This window comes from Pholis gunnellus (genome assembly GCF_910591455.1).
Source record: "Pholis gunnellus genome assembly, chromosome: 3".
In the NCBI taxonomy this organism is placed as follows: Eukaryota; Metazoa; Chordata; class Actinopteri; order Perciformes; family Pholidae; genus Pholis; species Pholis gunnellus.
In genome coordinates, this window is record NC_136529.1 from 21,637,168 (window position 1) to 21,654,019 (window position 16,852).

The following is a 16,852-nucleotide window of genomic DNA, read 5'->3' on the forward strand; positions in this document are numbered from 1 at the left end:
TGTGTGTATGTGTGTGTGTGTGTGTGTGTGAAGATGGAAGTCGTTGTGATGTAGCCGGGCTCAGAGGCATATAGGCGGCAGAACATGCGCAGTGGCCATTTGTGCCATATTGGGAACGAGGTCGTGAACGAGAACTGCGTCAAGCTAGCGGCACGCTGCCGGAGCGACACCGGAAGTGTCGCGATTTATAACCCTCGACACAAAAAGGGCCGCCGTTGCTCTGACGACGACCTGCGACTTCCGCTCGCGTAAGCCATCTTATTTTGAAAAGCCTCACCGGGAGCTCTCGGTTTTCATTCGCGTTAGCTCTCAAACGTTGCTGCGAGCGAAGCGAGCGAGCAGGCGAGAGAGGAACGGCATCTAAAAAACCGACTTGGAAAAACTACTTAGCGGTAAGGGGCGAATTTTGCGACTAATTATTCACGTACTCTGTGTTGTCAGTCACACATCCCTCGCGGTGTTTCGCATTATGTCTGCGCATTCGTCTTTTTTCCCGTCTCTCAAAAAGATGAGTCGGGCTCGGTCGAGTGTAAGCGCCCTTATTGCTCGTCAGCCTGCTCTTATTGCTCGAGCTGTGTGACGTTCAGTAACTTGACTCGGACACACGGGCGATTTTTTTGTTGTTGTACCATGTGTCAAATGAGTCCCACACGGCCGCTGTGCATTCACGACCGCGTGTTTATTTATTAGACAGCAATTTAATAAATCCCTCGAATCGGTATGTGATGTTCTCCTCATTGTGAAAGTTAGACCGTCGGCGCTGTAGTCTCTCTCTCTCTCTCCCTCTCTCTCTCTCTGCGTTAGTGGCCCATCAATGCGGCGGTTAGTCTGTACAAGCGGTGCAATCTTACGCTAGTTTCAGTTCAGACTGTGCGGGTCTCCTCCAGTGATTTTGCGCTTGTGTGTCAGTGTATTTATTATGTGGAAAGCCTTACATAATGACGGTCGCACGGCCTCAGCCGATTAGTGTTTGTGTGCAGCTCTCACCTAAATAAACTCATTTGTTTATAAATGCCTTTAGCTCCGGCGTGCTTTCAACAGCGGGTGGACAGGAAGGCTGCTCTGAAGGTTGTCGTTTTGGTCGTTATTGCAACCTATTTTTTTAATTTTTTTTATTGTTTTTCCTCTTCTGGCCGCTTAACTTCCCCTATTGTGCAACTTGAGTGATCCGCTGGCAGCGCTGCCCCGGCTGACGTGCCGCTATGCAATGGAAACGAGCAGCGTGATTGCATTTGCAACTGAATGAAAACCGTCTCGTTATTTATGCGTGCTGTGTGCTGGAAAGGTGGATTATTTTGGTCTGCAGTTATAGCAGTTAGATAGATATAGATATAGATATACTTTATTAATAAAAATGTTTCGCTACAGCAGCATTTATGGTACAGGTAAAGCAATAAAGAAAACACAGTATAAAAATGCAAATATAAGAATGAAAATGCACAATATATACAATAGAAATAACAGAGTAAAAATATAAAAATGCAGAATATATACAATAAAAATAACAGAGTAAAAATATAAAAATGCACAATATATATTATTATTTGGGCTGCCATGGAGTGTAAACATGTCTCCACTTTATTTCCCAGTCCTTTTTTAAAGGGTAATTTCATCTACATTACAAAAAACAAACAAACATATTTTCTCACTTGGTGCTATTGACCTGTCTTCAGACAGATGTTTTTGGTCTTATGGTGTCAAGTCATGAGACGTCGGTCAATGAGATTTCTGCCACCAGTCCAATACAGTATTTGTGGGGCTCACAACATTGCTGTGAAACAAGATCATGCTTCACTGTAAAGAGTTTTCATTAGAACTACTTTATACCACATAAATAGTTCCTATGAAAACTGTCCACAGTGTTTATTATTTAGAAAGAGGCGTTTCTGTTTTTACTGCAACTTTTGCTTTGAGCTCAACCAACAAAATTGCGATCCATTCCGTTTCATAAGGGTGAAAGCAGAAGTTTCCCCAACACCTTCCACCACGAAACCAAAACTAACTGCATGGCTTGATAGTACTACGGGTAAGAAAACGTTGTTTTTGTACTTTGCTTGAAATGAACTTTTAAGCCTCACATACACCATGGTATGAAACCAATGCAAATAATAATTAGAAAAACAAAAAAAGTGCTCTTCTGAAAATAGGTTTAGTTAATGTTGGAGGATCAAACCGGAGGACATACTAATGTTCTGCCACATTGCTTCTTATGTCATACTGGTAATCAGCAGAGGCCATTAAATCGTGTTTGGGGGAAATGTTTCAACAGCTAATTTGATTTTTATTGAAAGTTGACTTTGATTTTATTTCCAGTAGAAGCCGTCCACTGTGTGTGAATGTGTATTTTGTTAGTTTGCATTTCCCACCCGGGGACCTCCGAGGTTCAGGAAGGCTCATTGGCATTGCATGCTAAGTGCAGATGAGAATATGATTCAGCGAGTGCTTGTAAAGAGGATGTAGTGTGGCTCTCGGTTGTGTGTGTGTGTGTGTGTGTGTGCGCTTGTTTGTACGTGTGTGTTTGCGTGGGTGTGTGCACTTTTGGCCCTTTATCTTTCAGGTTCAGTCAGTCTCGGGTGGTGCAGAAAGATTCAGACAGACTGCTGCTAGCTGTCGTCCACACGGACCACTTGCTGTATAATGAAACGGGGGAAGTTGCCTTTCTTCCTGTCTGCAAGTACACGCTGAGGCCTCTGCTGCTCTGCGAAGTTAAATGCTGCAGAAACCCACAGCTTCGGCAGAGCAAATACCGAAAGCTCGTCTGTGGAAATTTGAAACGGTAGTTTTAATCGATGTACTTCTCAGAGAGTGTATGCAGACACTGTTTCATTTTATTTATTTTTTTTAAGAATTAAGGATTCAGTTCACACACACAAAGAAAAGCCACAAAAGTGATTGTAGAGGAAAGGCCCCAGGAGGTAGACCCATCCGAAGCACCAAACAGAATCAGTTTAAAATACCGCCATCAACTCATAAATGCTCTTATTAGTATGCAAGCTCAGTATCAGATGTTAGAATACTGCTTCTTAACTTTAGGCCTGTATTTCTACTCCGCTCTTCTTTTTTCTCCCACTCCTATGTCAGGAGTGTGACCCCCGGGGACAATAAGGCCCTCTGGTGTGTGTGTGTCTGTGTGTGTGTGTCAGAGGGAGGGGGGGAGAGAAAGACAGAGGGAGTCTGGGGCAGGGTCGCGGGTGAAAGGTGGCGCTGATCCCGGTGGAGCACGGGGGTCGCGGTGGCAGTCCGGTCGACGGGAGGGGTGGAGGGAGTGGGGGGGGCATGGTTTCTGATGGCGGCCCTGGTTTTAATAGAGACGTCAGACATGACAAAGACGGGCCTGACAGGCCGGCTGAATGGAGCTGCGGTGACAGAGCGGCTATCCTCGGCTGTCCCATACACCGCTCTCTCCACCTTCGTCACGCCCAGCGCTCCCTTCTGTCTCATTCATGCCGTCGCTCTTGTTGTATTGACTTATTTCATCTGCTTTGCACAATGCCCTCCGTCAGTTCGATGTGTCAAAGCTTGATGCGTGTGTCCACATTCACGTCAAGGCCCTGTTTGGGATCTTCACATCGGGGCAGGAAAAAGAGGTGTACGATTACAAGACGAGCCCAAATGAGTTTCACAAGAAGAGGTGGAGTTAGATGAGATTAGCATAGTTTTTAATATATTTCCCTGCCATCACGTAGCCTACCATCTGGTGTGCTGCTTAGGTGTTAGCCTGGGCCGCCGCAATGAAAGGCAAATGTGCGGCATATAATTTGTGATTTTATTCATCACCACCGCTCTCCTGTTTTGTATTGATGAGTCCAGGACCAGATAGAAGCACTTGCATATTGATGTAGTAACTTAACCAGCTCTAAAATCAAGGTCTCCTAGGCCTTGATTTTAGAGCTGGAAAAATACAAATGATAATTCATTTCATTTTGGCTTTGAAACTGTTTTTTTTTTTAAATTAAGGCGGTTGAATTTTGTCTTTCATGACCTTGTGTGTGTCGTGGTTGCTGGTATTAATAATATTTTTTGTATCCATAGCTGTTTGGCTGACACACTGCGTGCCGATAGATGTGTCTTGTCGTTGTAAATGCAGTAGCCCGCTCTAGTACGTCTCAATCTCTGTTTCCAGCTCGTTTGTGTAACTTTTTGCTGATACAGTTTGGCTTGTGAACTGCTGAGCGGGCTGTTACAAGCAAAACGGTATAACCTGTCTCATTAATCTCATTGAAAACAGTAGCGAGTTCACGGACTATTTACTGACGTGGAGATCTGCGTGAGTGTGGTTTGATTAAGTCACGGCGCATTGTGCTGCAGACTACGTTTTCTTCTCTTGGCCGCCGGGAGTTTTGGACCGGTGCTCGTTCATTTACTCGCTGGATAATAATCCTTCTCCTCTGTTCCTCCTCAGAGCTCCTAGTCTCGGCCTTGAGGGGGCACCAGCATGAGTCAGGAGTTGCTGGAGTCTGGTAAGACGTACTCTGTGAACAGCTGCGTGAAATGAGTAAGATCAAATGTTGGAAAGCAGGTTGGAAAAGATAAAATGTGTTGTGTGTGTGTGTGTGTGTGTGTGTGTGTGTGTGTGTTTTCCAGACAGAGACTCTGCTCAGGATGCATCTGACTTTAACTGGGATGACTACCTGGAGGAGACTGGAGCCGCGTCCGTACCCCATCACGCCTTCAAACATGTGGGTGCTGACAACTCCCACAGCTTAACACGCATCACAGGATAAGCTTGTGCCAGTTATTCATTATCAATTACTAAACATCTGTGCAAAGTTCTGAAGAAACCGCAAGTAAAACACTATGTTTTAAATCTGAAAGTCTGACTCAAATTTGTGAAAGGTGTCAGCTGGTAAAGCCCCTAGAAACGTCTGTCGAAGTCATAAAGCAATCAACAGCATGAACACAGAAGTCACTGTGTTATCACCAGTAGTAACAAAGCTTCTATAAATACTGATTTTAACACCTGATACTCAGCTGTGTGCTGGCAGGTAGGTTTAATAGGAATAAAATCCAATGGCACAATAAAATAGAAGCCGTCCCTTCTCTTCTTTTATATTCTTTGTCCACTTTTGTACGTTGTTTTTATGTAACCAGCTGCAGAAAATACAAATAACTGCTGTCTAACTGAGATTGTGCCAATACAGGTTAATGACTCCACGTATCTCTGTTCTTCTGTCCTGGTCTCAGGTGGACCAGGACCTGCAGACAGGGCTGACTCCAGGCATGAAGCTGGAGGTGTGTGTGCGCTCGGAGGCCGATCGTCCTTACTGGGTGGCCAACATCATCACCACATGTGGCCAGCTGCTGCTGCTACGCTACGAGGGATACGAGGAAGACCGGCGTGCCGACTTCTGGTGTGACTTAATGACGGCGGACCTCCACCCGCTGGGCTGGAGCCGCCAGCATGGGAAGACAGTCAGGGCCCCCGAGGGTGAGGCCTCTGCTGGTGTTAGTTATGAGAGATGTGACATGAAAGTGAAGTGGAATTCTCTCACAGTTAGTTCTGATGATAACTTGCAGATGTTTATACATCTCTAGTGTAACTTCAGCACTACCACTTTAAGATGTTTTTCTTTTTTCTTTGTTTTTCTGTGAGTGCTTCGGGGACAGACGAGCAGTTTTTTGTACTGTTTATACAAAAATTCTATTTTACGGTGGAACTCAACTAGGAAATAATGCTTATTTCTGTCTCTCATAAAGTATTACCACCGTTGTTTTGTCTCTCTAATGTTCTGGTTTCATGATAAATAGCTTTCTCTGGGAAATGGCGCTGAAGCATTTTCACTGTTTTTCTTCTGTTCATCTTCAGTTAATACGACCTAATTAGCACTGATGTTAACTTGTTGAAGAAATATTATGTAGCAAAATAGCAGAGCAACTGTAATACTTTGCCCGTACAGATTGGGATGAAAAAGTCCTAATAGATGTAAGGATCTAATCATTTTTAATCAATTCCAGTATTTATTCTTATTTTATAGCTGATGACTAAGAGAGCACAGGAGTGTATATGTGTGTGTATGTGTGATCCTGAGCCCACCGCCTTGTTTGCTTAATGAACTGAACGCTGTATGTGTATGGTCCACCCAGGTGTGCGTGAGAAGCACCAGGACTGGGAGGCTCTGCTGGAAAAGGCACTGGGCGAGGAGTGCAGCGCTCCTGCCAACCTGCTGGAATTGGTAAGACAGAGGAACACAGCAGCTGTGCTCAGGAACTCCTCACACACCACGTGCGGGGCGTTGTCTTTTGTCTCTGTCTCAAGTTTGTCATTGCCAAGAATGACAAGAATTCTCCTTTGTCGGTGCTGATTTAATTAATCGGACGACTTTAAAAACGCATAATGCAGTAAATAGAACTGGTTGTCATAATATATTCAGACTTTCCCCTTTACTGTTTTAATATCACTTGTAAATACATCTGACATTAGAAAAACACCAAGTTGACTTGTTTATACTCTCAGGTGATCAGAACTGTGACTGTTCAACTGCTATGTTTTGTTTTACTGTTATTTGAGACTTTTGTAGCGTAGATTTAAAAATCCAAGGTATGTTTGTGCCCATTTTGATGTGATATAAACACAGAGCAAAACCTTCACACTTAATATGTCCTTTTAAATAAAGTTGATCTTGAACTAAATATGATTTTGTAGCAATTTTGAAGTCTTGCGTGCGTGCCCTGAGTGAAGTCCCAAAGCTACAAAAATCACAAGGCCGCGAGCTTTTGTTTACAGCACCACGGTTGTGCTGCTGAAAGCAAACTTGCTGTCGGAACAGCCTGTGACATTCTTTAGAGCCATTAGTTAGCTTTCAGTGACTGTGCTTCAGTTCTGCCACTTAGTCATGCAGTGCATTCTCTCCAAGAGCAAATTCCTCACCTTGCCTAGGCGTGTGTTCATTTGTGTTTGCGTACATGTGTGTGCTATCAGCTTCTCATGTACCTCCCCTCCCCACCCCCCACCCCCCTCCACAGTCCCAGCGTGGTCGAGACCCAGTGGAGCTCCTGTCTGCGGGCTGCTACGTGGAGCTCCAGGACGGTGTCGATCTGGGGCTCGTCTGGGCTGCTGAGGTGGAGGAGAACGTCGGAGGGAGGCTGAAGCTGCGCCTGCTAGGCACCGAGGGCCTCCCAGACACGCCCGCAACCCTCTGGCTCTTTTACCTCCACCCACGCCTCCACCCACCCGGCTGGGCCAAAGAGCACGGCTGCACCCTCAGGCCTCCTTCAGGTCAGTGCCACTGACACGGGTCGGATTTATATTTAGAAACAAAAGGAAGAAAGGGAAAAACAAATGTCTTGATCTTGATGTTTACTGCCAAAGCGGGCATGAGTAATGACGGAAGGACGCATTAAGAAATCAAACACTGGATGTCTAATTATAGTATAATCCTGTGATTACCTATGACACTGTTTCATTTGTATAGAATCGCTACATCAGAATGAATGTGTAATTACTACCTATTTTGTGACATATATCAGCGTTTTCCAATACTCTGAACCAATATTCAAAGTGTGATGGTATCAGTACGCCTTGAAATTGATTTTCCATGCAGGATTAAATAGATTATTGTTTTCAGGGCCATGATGCTCTTCAAGTGAATAAAGTTTGTTAATATGCAAGATGTGAGAAGCCCCGGAGGCTATATCGCTCTCCTGACACAGCTGATCTACCTTCTGGTTCCACTACAGCTCAGCTTTGTTGATATTTAATGCCAGGCTTTTACTACTCCTGGATGCCTTGCTTTTGCAAAATGTAGTTAATGTAGTGAGCAGTAGTGGTGCATTTAACGGATTTGGAACATCTTATAGTGGTAGAAGTAATCATAGCCTTTTGCATTACTTGTATTTTATTGTTTCATAAAAGAATAGAGGAGACATAATGTATTTCTTATATGTAATTAAGGGTAACAACCGAAGTTCAGCCTTATTTATTTTGCTCACCATCTTGTTTATAAGGCCGTCTGGGACCTCATGCCGGGTGTTTGCTTGTTTTATTAATTATGAGCGACCTAATTTAAGGTCCGGGAACAAGCAACGCATACAGGTTCAGTTATTTACATAACGAAAAGTGTGCCGTGTGAAATTCAATCAGATGTATGTTTTACCATTCTCTCTGATTTGTGTGTATTTGTTTGTTTCAGACCTGTTGGCCCTGCGGACCGAGGCAGAGTGGGAGGAGGTGAGACAGAGGATCAGTGACCTGCCTCAGGATGAAGCTCTGACTGCAGAGTTCAGTAAGGTACTGCCAACCATGCTCTCATTCGTTCCCACCGGCCCCCGAACACGTCCCTTAAGATTTGACAAGTGTGCATTAAGCAAAGAGTCGTGACGATCTCCACTAAACTGGATGCTGAAGCTGAGAGCTGAGCTTTTGAAAATGACGTGTGTGTTGTTTGTCTCAGGATCAGCCGGCCATCGCTGCTCATTGTTTCAAAGAAGGAATGAAACTGGAGGCTGTCGACCCCGCGGCTCCTATTTCCATCAGACCTGCCACTGTCACCAAGGTAACAGACTTTCCTATCAAATCTGTCTCTCCAATGCTGCAATGTTTATCTCTTTCTTTGCTGCTTATTGGCCTTAGTTGTTTATGCTTCCCGACTTCATTACCACACTGTCTTTACTCGCTAAAATGCAAATGACCCCCCCCCCCCCAGGCTGAAACTACGTCTTTTTGAACATTGCTATATAATTGAGCTTGACACGGTCTTTAGTGTGACTCTGTGAAAGGACACAGGTGTTTAAAAACTTGACAGCTGTCAAGAAAGAGTGTCGTAAAGTTTCCTAAAATGACCTCCTCTCCACTTCAGGTGTTCGATGAGCAGAACTTCCTTGTGAAGATGGACGACCTGTGTGGTATTGAGGAGTCAGAGGGTGCCGGGAGGTCCTTTCTGTGTCACAGAGACAGTCCAGGGATCTTCCCTGCTCAGTGGAGCCTAAAAAATGGACTAACACTCAGCCCTCCACCAGGTCTGCTTTGACAAACGTTGTCCCTTTTTTATAACCGCTGACTTAATCGGTTATCAGTGATATCAGAAAGTAAGGAATGGCAGTGATTAGATCTCTCTTGCTTTCTTTCCCCATCTCTCTCTCTCTCCCTGTCTTTATTTGTTTCCATTATCTGCTTCTCTCTCTCTCTCTCTCTCTCTCTCTCCATTCTTTCTTTCTTTTATCCTGTGCAGGATACCAGGGTGCGGACTTTGACTGGGCAGATTACCTGAAACAGTGCGAAGCCGAGGCAGCTCCTCAACATTGCTTCCCGACTGTAAGTCAACCTCCGTTTTAAAGGCTTTTACACAGAGTTTACACTGGTCGGGCTTCAGTGTAGAGAGACTCGTGTACAAACCTTCCACCAGATGCTGATTTGTAACACTTGTTGTTCAGTGAAAGGGTTAATGTGAGATGAGCTAAAATTGGCTCCCAGCGGAGTCCTCTACATTCGTCATTGCCAAAATGACAATTAAATGTGAAATTGTAGGCTGCTGTTATTATACTGCTGTTGCATGAAAGCTGCATGACATCTGTGCTATGAATGAATACAATGTTTATCACTATTAACAAGCTGTCGGAGATAAAGCCTCCTTCTTATTACGTGGGTTGTAATATCCAAGCAGTAACTCAGGCTACTGTAGGAAACTACTGTAGTATTTGAATTTAAACAAAATGCAATATTTACAGGTTCAGTTTGTATGTGGTTTTAAAAATGAGAGACTGAAATTGACCGCATTCCTCTGAAAGCATTACACCGTAGCAGCCTATAAAGTGTGATACCTACTGTATCTCATGCCCACTTGTGTAAACTGCTTGTCACATGTGTGGGCTTCGCGCTGAAAAGATCCTGTTTGGGGACAGAGGTTTAACATTGCTCAGATCAATGACTCTGAAGCAGACAAGTGAGCATATTGTCAGTACTGTTTGCAGCAATTGAAACAATTAAACTGTATCCCATACAGTCAGAATATGACAGGATGTTGGAGATGAGATTTAACCCATTTGAAAGAAGGCATAATAGCCTAGCATAACCCTCTCACACCCAGTGTTTTCCCTCTCTGTTTACCTACCAGGAGCAGTGTGAGCACAGCTTCAAAGAGGCCATGAAACTGGAGGCTATCAACCTGCTGTCACCTGAGAACATTCACGTGGCCACTGTCACCAGGGTCAAAGGGCAGTACCTTTGGCTCAGCCTGGAAGGTGAAAAGCAGGACTTAAAGAATGTGTTTATTTTAGGTGGATGGAAGTAGAAACTGTGCATGTGTAATTTCTGTGCAGTCCCACAGCACAGGTTAATGCTTTACATGTAATGTATGGAGATGTAATCCGAATTTCCTGGCTCCCATAGTTGAGTAGCTACATTTTTATTTTTAACGCTAGAATTTGCGAGACATAGGTGACAGTATTTCACACGAGTTCGCACACTAGATGACTTCTTCTGAGATTATGCATTAACTAGTGTTGCACACTTCAGAGAACATCAACATTTTCTGCTATTTCAAGCACCTTAAAGTCTTTACAGATGCAGTATGGAGGATAGGGTGACCATATTTTCAAACCCCTGAACGTGGACCCTTAAGTGTACCGCATGTTCATGCTTGTGCAGATGTACGCGCTTATGCATGCACCATAGCCGTGCTATTGGATATTGCTATCTGGCCGTCTTAATATGATCGTTTGTATCGTCATTCCAGTTGCTCCAGCTGAATTTGGTAATAATGCCAGGTGAAGGGTGTGGTCTGAGTTATCTGAACTGCTGCTCTTGTCTAATAGCTGTGTGTGTCTGTTTGTGCAGGACTGAAGCAGCCCATGCCAGAACTGATAGTTCATGTGGACTCCTTCGACATCTTCCCCGTCAGCTGGTGTGAGACAAACGGCTATCCACTCATCTACCCAATCAAACCCTCAGGTATACAACATGACTCATCATCGTGGACTCTAATGATCTTCACACATCTGCCGTTACGAGACTGTTACTAATGCTGCAACAAACACAATACAGTTTTTTTTCTTATCCTGACTAATTGGCATAATGTAATAGTGTGACTGGGAACACATTAGTCTGTCCTTGTTTTCCCAGTTGAAAAAGAGAGGAAGATTGCTGTGGTGCAGCCTGAGAAACAGTGAGTATAAGAGGAAGGGTGGGGGTGTTGACTGGTTTATTGATTTGAATGGTTCGTGTCCTGTTGCCTTTCCACACCTGACTTGAATTTTTCATCACTTTACAGCCGAATTCCACCGAAGTCATCGTCACCTGAGACTGTCAAGCAGCAGATGTCCAACCAGTCAGAGACAGGTGCGTGCTATGTCGCAGGTCCCATTTAAGGATTCCAAACAGCGATGTGTCCCGTCTACTGACTCTCTGTCTAGTCTGTGGTTGTTCCAGAATCTGTATCTCATTTTGTGTCCACCAGCAGGACAGGGCAACAGGAAATACTGCTGCCCCAAGATCTACTTCAACCACCGCTGTTTCTCTGGGCCTTACCTTAACAAGGGACGCATTGCAGAGCTTCCTCAGTTCATTGGTCCCGGAAACTGTGTCCTCGTGCTCAAAGAGGTGAGTGTGGCTAGTCCAGCTGCTGACTGTATGAATAACGCTACGCAAGCGCCGGGTTTCTGCCGGTCTGTCGGTCTCTTCATGGGCCTGCCACTATTGAATGGATTGTCACAAAGTTTTGGCCCTTCATGGTTCCCAGAGGATGCGTTAATTGCTTCGAAGGATCCTTAACTTTCCATATAGCATCAAGGCAATTTATAATTTGTCCAATTCTTTGGTTTATGTCGTACAAAACTAATGTCGTTCCCATCAGCCTCAGCTGTCCTTTGTGTTCATGTTAGCATGCTAACACGCTAAACTAAGATGGTGAACATGATAAAACATTACATCTACTGAACATCAGCATGTTTTTATAGCACGTGTGTGACAAAGACAGAGCTCCTAGCATGGCTGTAGACTTAGTCTTATAATTGTTCAACTAGTTGTGATTCCTTTGTTTATTTGTTTTAAATACTCAAATGAAATCATGTTGGAGAAAATAAATAAGAGCCAGTCCGCCCCTTTTTCACATGTGTGTGTGTTGGCCAGTGTCAGCCATCTCTTGCTACTTATTCCCATTTATTGTTTCTTTACGCATGTTATACTGTGTCAGTCAAAGTCAGTTGTGATTTTAAAACACTACACATAGCACTGATTAAAGATTAAAAGACAACCCTCGGACCTGCAGATAACCTGTAACCTGTTGTAATTCTCTCCATGTCCTGTATCCAGGTTTTGTCTCAGCTGATAAACTCTGCATACAAGCCCAGCCGTGTGCTGAGGGAGCTGCAGCTGGACCAGGAGAGTCGCTGGCAAGGCCACGGAGAAACGCTCAAAGCCAAGTGAGGGGAAGCACCGTTTAATCCGTAGCTCAAAATACTCCACTCTGTAAAGAACCTGCAGGAATAGTTGTAGTGTTCACAGCTGGCCTTTTAGAGGACATGTGCTACTGGATTAAACATGTACTTGAATTCACAAGTGGAAATAAATATCTTCACAGCAGAACCCAGCACAAGACACTTCATTAAAGCAGTGATTTAGCCGACGACAGCCTCTGAGTTACTTTTAAGAGAGCCCGTGCAACCTTTTTAGATCAAACATGAACATAATTGGAGGTTTAGAGAGTGGGACGAGTCCAATACGTTTTACTTTTTGTTTTTGAAAATATACCTTTTTAAGCTAATATTCTGTGGAAATCCGAAAGGGTTTTCACTAATTATTCATTGTTCAACCTTGCTTTTTTATATCAGGTACAAGGGAAAGAGTTACCGGGCCACTGTGGAAATCGTCCGCACTGTAGACCGTGTGGCGGACTTCTGCAGGAAAACCTGCATCAAGCTAGAGTGCTGCCCGAACCTGTTTGGACCTCGCATGGTTCTGGAGCACTGCTCGGAGAACTGCTCTGTCCTCACCAAGACCAAATACAGTAGGTGATTTACAGAACTACAGGCTGCTGATTGTCGAGACTTCAAATGATTAATTAGATGATCTGTGGTGGCAGACAATGAACCTAACCTCTAATTGCCGTGATTATAATGGCTTTGAAATCTCTATACATGCTTGTCAGCTGTGACCTGAGTTCACAACGTTATTCAAACGTCTTCAAATTCAACACACAGCTCATTAATTTCTCTTTTTTCAGAAACCTTATGAATAGAAATGATCAACGAGTACAGAACTGCACTCTTAATGAATAGAGAAAGTCTGCCGAGCAGAGGGATGGAATTTGTGATTTGCAATAATAGGCAGTGAATGTATGGTTTGCTGAAAATATGTGTTAGAATTCGCCTCTTTTGTCTTCTGCTGAACTATTTTTTGACGGCACAAAGCCACAGATTTGTTGGTATTTTTACTCGATGCTGCACTGCAGTGTTGGGGTTAAGAAAGTGATGCAATTTGACAGCAACAGACACTTAGGTTTTCATTTTGCTCCAGACAGCATATATCCTCCACTGACACGCTTTTACATCCTATATAACGTCAGTTTGATCGATTAATATCCATCTGTCTAAATGACGTATTAGAATCTTACAGACATGCGAAATGCGTCATTTCACAATAAGCCTTTTGTCTTGTCGCAAGCATATTACTATGGAAAAAAGAAGAGTAAACGCGTTGGCCGTCCACCCGGGGGCCACTCCAACCTGGAGGGTGGAGTGAAGCGAAGAGGCAGGAGGAGGAAGAGGAGGAAGCAGCTCTTTGTACACAAGAAGAGACGCTCCTCAGCCTCAGTGGACAACACACCTGCCGGGTCTCCACAGGTAACACACACTCGCACACTCATATTTCCTTCATTAAGCATTTTTTTTAAAGGAAGCATAAGTTGTATCACTGTTAAACCAACACTGTTAACTTTGATTCTTCCTCACACTTCACTTGAATCTGTCCTAAACGACTTTTGTTTGTTGTCCTTGTCTTTGGCTCACAGGGCAGCGGAGAGGAAGAAGATCTGGATGAAGATGACTCCCTGAGTGACTCTGGCTCTGAGCTGCAGGACGATCTCCAGGAGGATTCTGAACAGTCGTTTGGGAAGTCTCAGCCCACCACGCCGTCCCCCTCCCCTCCAGCGACACCCAGGCCCACACGCCGAAGACGGAAACCCCGCTCGCCCTCATTCTCTGATGATGAGAACCGACCTCCTTCACCAAAGGTAACGAAAGTCACCAACACTTTTGAAGTGACTAGCTATCAATAAATGTGGAAATACTTTGAAAATGTTAATATTCTGGTATTTTTATATCAAAGTTTACTTTCCAGACAATGTGTCTTTAATGAAAACTCTAATGTGTATCACTAGGCGTAAAATAAAAATTCCCTAAAGTACAAAATTAAAGATTTTATGCACAATGCCATCTCTTTTGCCCCTCCCATTAAATACAACTGCCTTTCTTCTGCCCGACTAAGCCATTTCAAAAACATTTTAAATTATGTTTTCACTGTGACCAGAACTTGCTCTAAACAGCTGATGAGGAATTGAGGAAATCAGTGAAACTGAAACAGCCAGTGTTTCTTTTATGAAATGTTCAGGTTTGATACCCTTCTCATCAGCATAAGATGTGAGCCTCTCCACTTCAGCTGGGAGATCTCTGTCTGACTCACCCTGTTTGTGCGTTTGCAGACTTCAAAGATCGAGCCTCCTCAGAAGTTGTGTTTGGACACCAGCCCCCTGGAGTGGAGCGTCGCTGATGTGGTTCGCTTCATCAGGACCACTGACTGTGCACCTCTTGCGCGGATTTTCTTGGATCAGGTAAGAAATACTCACAGACTTAATGGCCGCTCAGGATGAGAGCTCACTCCATGCGACTGCAATAAGGGCATCACGCACTTGTATTGTGTCCATGGTCACAAATACAAAATACCACTTCACCAGTCAAAACTAATTCAAGAAACTGCATCTGATGTGAATTAATGTTTTCATAGGAGATTGACGGACAGGCACTGCTGCTGCTGAACCTCCCAACAGTGCAGGAGTGTATGGACCTGAAGCTGGGACCAGCCATCAAGCTGTGCCACCACATTGAGAGGGTCAAGCTGGCTTTTTATCAGCAGTTTGCAACGTAGCGGACGGGGAATGAACATGGACGTGACTACATACTGTTCTGTGTGTTAATTCCGTGGAAAACACTGTATTTTCCAATTCTTACTTTTCCAACACTGGACATCCTTAAGAATCCTGAAATATACCACATTGTGTCATAAAAGCACGGACGTGAGGTGAACGAAGCAACATCTTGTGATCATTGAAAACAGAACAAAGAAGAAGAGCTACAAAAGGTCAAAAAGGTCATTAGGAAAGACACAGGGGTGGACTGAAAGACAGAAGAGACACTTTGATATCATAAATAAATCTAAAAGCCTTTATTGACTTCAGCACGTTTTACAAAAAAAAACCCATCAAGAAATTAGTTCCAAGTTTTTAGCTCTGTCCTAATGAAGGCTTCTTAATTTATTGTGTCTTCAGAGTGTCTCCGATTCTCCTCTTTTATTTATGCGGATGAATGAGTGCCAGTGCTACAACTTTCTCTGTCCATTGCCATTCGTGATTTCCAGCCTGCCCTGCTGTCCCTGAAAGTGGATACCACTGAATCACAGCTTTTACTTGTCATACTAAGGCCTAAAATATTTGGTGTCTGCTTGTCAACACTTGCTAATGTCTGCTCCAGTCAGAAATGAGGTGGTCTTGCCTCGTAATCTGGTGTTTTTCACACTGAAGTCTAATTTCGTGGAAAATATGCTTAACATTTCTGGTGTGGATGAGGCTAAACGCAGTGTATGACAGCCTACTTTTATTGAAACACTTAAAAACAAACGTTGTTTTTTACAGAATCAATTAAACTCAAAAAGCTCCAAGCTGTATCTTGCTGCTTTGGCTTTATGCTTTCTAGTTTTAAAATGAGACTTGCGTGTATCCTTTTATCTATTCTATAGATAGTTTGGCCCATTAATTAAGCAATCACAAAAATAACTGTTTACACACTGAAAGAACTACAAGTTGCCTAGAATACAGTTTTCAAGTTTCTTGAAAGCCAGAGGTAATATTCTACTAGATATATACGTAGTAGTTTTGGAAAAACAGTCTTAGTGTCCCATTGCCAGGAAATGAATTTGATTTTAGTATGAACACCAGGCATGTATACTGTACTAACATTTGTAAATGTTATCCAACTGAGTTAAGATACACTCTGGTCAACAACGGATATAAAGGGGGCCTTCATCTCAAGAGATCAAATTGCTTTATTGTTCTAGCTTCTACAGTATGTAAGAGCAGTTTACATTGTAAGGACTCCAATGCAAGCACAAGCAAAACCATGTACTGGTAGTATGCAAATATGACAGTGCATGTTTGTATATAGTGTATATAGTCAAATCTTTTAGTGCAACAGGGTGATTAGAAAGAAAGAAAAAAAAACTATGGAGCAATTAACTTTCTGCATAAGCAATGTGTAAATCCCTTAAATATAGGCTACAGTATATTTGCACAGAATACACCTGCACTTTCTCATATGGGGTGTATTGTTAAAACTAATCAGGCAACAGTTGATTATTTGAACCATTTCATTTTTAAGAATTACCTTAATGATACATGTGCAGTTTTAAAGAAAGACAATATTCTCAAACTGCTTCTGTAAATGTTCCTCTTTTTACCAGTTGTAGTGTGATTTACTGTAACGTGCTTCATTTTTTTGTGAGTGACAAAAACAAAGTTTGTAGTGTCTTTGTTTACTAACTTGCTTGTGGAACAACTTTTTATTCATATTTGAAAATTATAACTGCTATTTAAAAAAAAAAGACTGCAATTAAAACTGTGAACAATGAATTGTAGCAGACTCGGTGTTTATT

At 43.2% G+C, this 16,852-nt stretch overlaps 1 protein-coding gene across 2 annotated transcripts; it reads left to right on the top strand.

The window, feature by feature from the left end:
* The first annotated feature begins 300 nt into the window (after nucleotides 1–300).
* On the top strand, nucleotides 301–16,819 carry sfmbt1 (Scm like with four mbt domains 1). 2 transcript variants are annotated; one of them, XM_079183528.1, is made up of 21 exons: nucleotides 301–392; nucleotides 4,403–4,460; nucleotides 4,585–4,679; nucleotides 5,185–5,428; nucleotides 6,085–6,173; nucleotides 6,964–7,216; nucleotides 8,130–8,227; nucleotides 8,391–8,492; nucleotides 8,796–8,955; nucleotides 9,168–9,250; nucleotides 10,050–10,176; nucleotides 10,772–10,885; nucleotides 11,057–11,099; nucleotides 11,205–11,272; nucleotides 11,391–11,533; nucleotides 12,245–12,354; nucleotides 12,763–12,938; nucleotides 13,595–13,773; nucleotides 13,941–14,162; nucleotides 14,631–14,759; nucleotides 14,933–16,819. In XM_079183528.1, exons 2-21 carry the CDS (start codon nucleotides 4,436–4,438, stop codon nucleotides 15,071–15,073), a joined length of 2,601 nt encoding a protein of 866 aa, XP_079039654.1. In that variant the 5' UTR covers nucleotides 301–392; nucleotides 4,403–4,435; the 3' UTR covers nucleotides 15,074–16,819. The 2 variants fall into 2 exon arrangements, with proteins under 2 accessions (XP_079039654.1, XP_079039655.1); XM_079183529.1 differs by having other exon boundaries at nucleotides 11,394–11,533.
* Nucleotides 16,820–16,852: the final 33 nt, after the last annotated feature.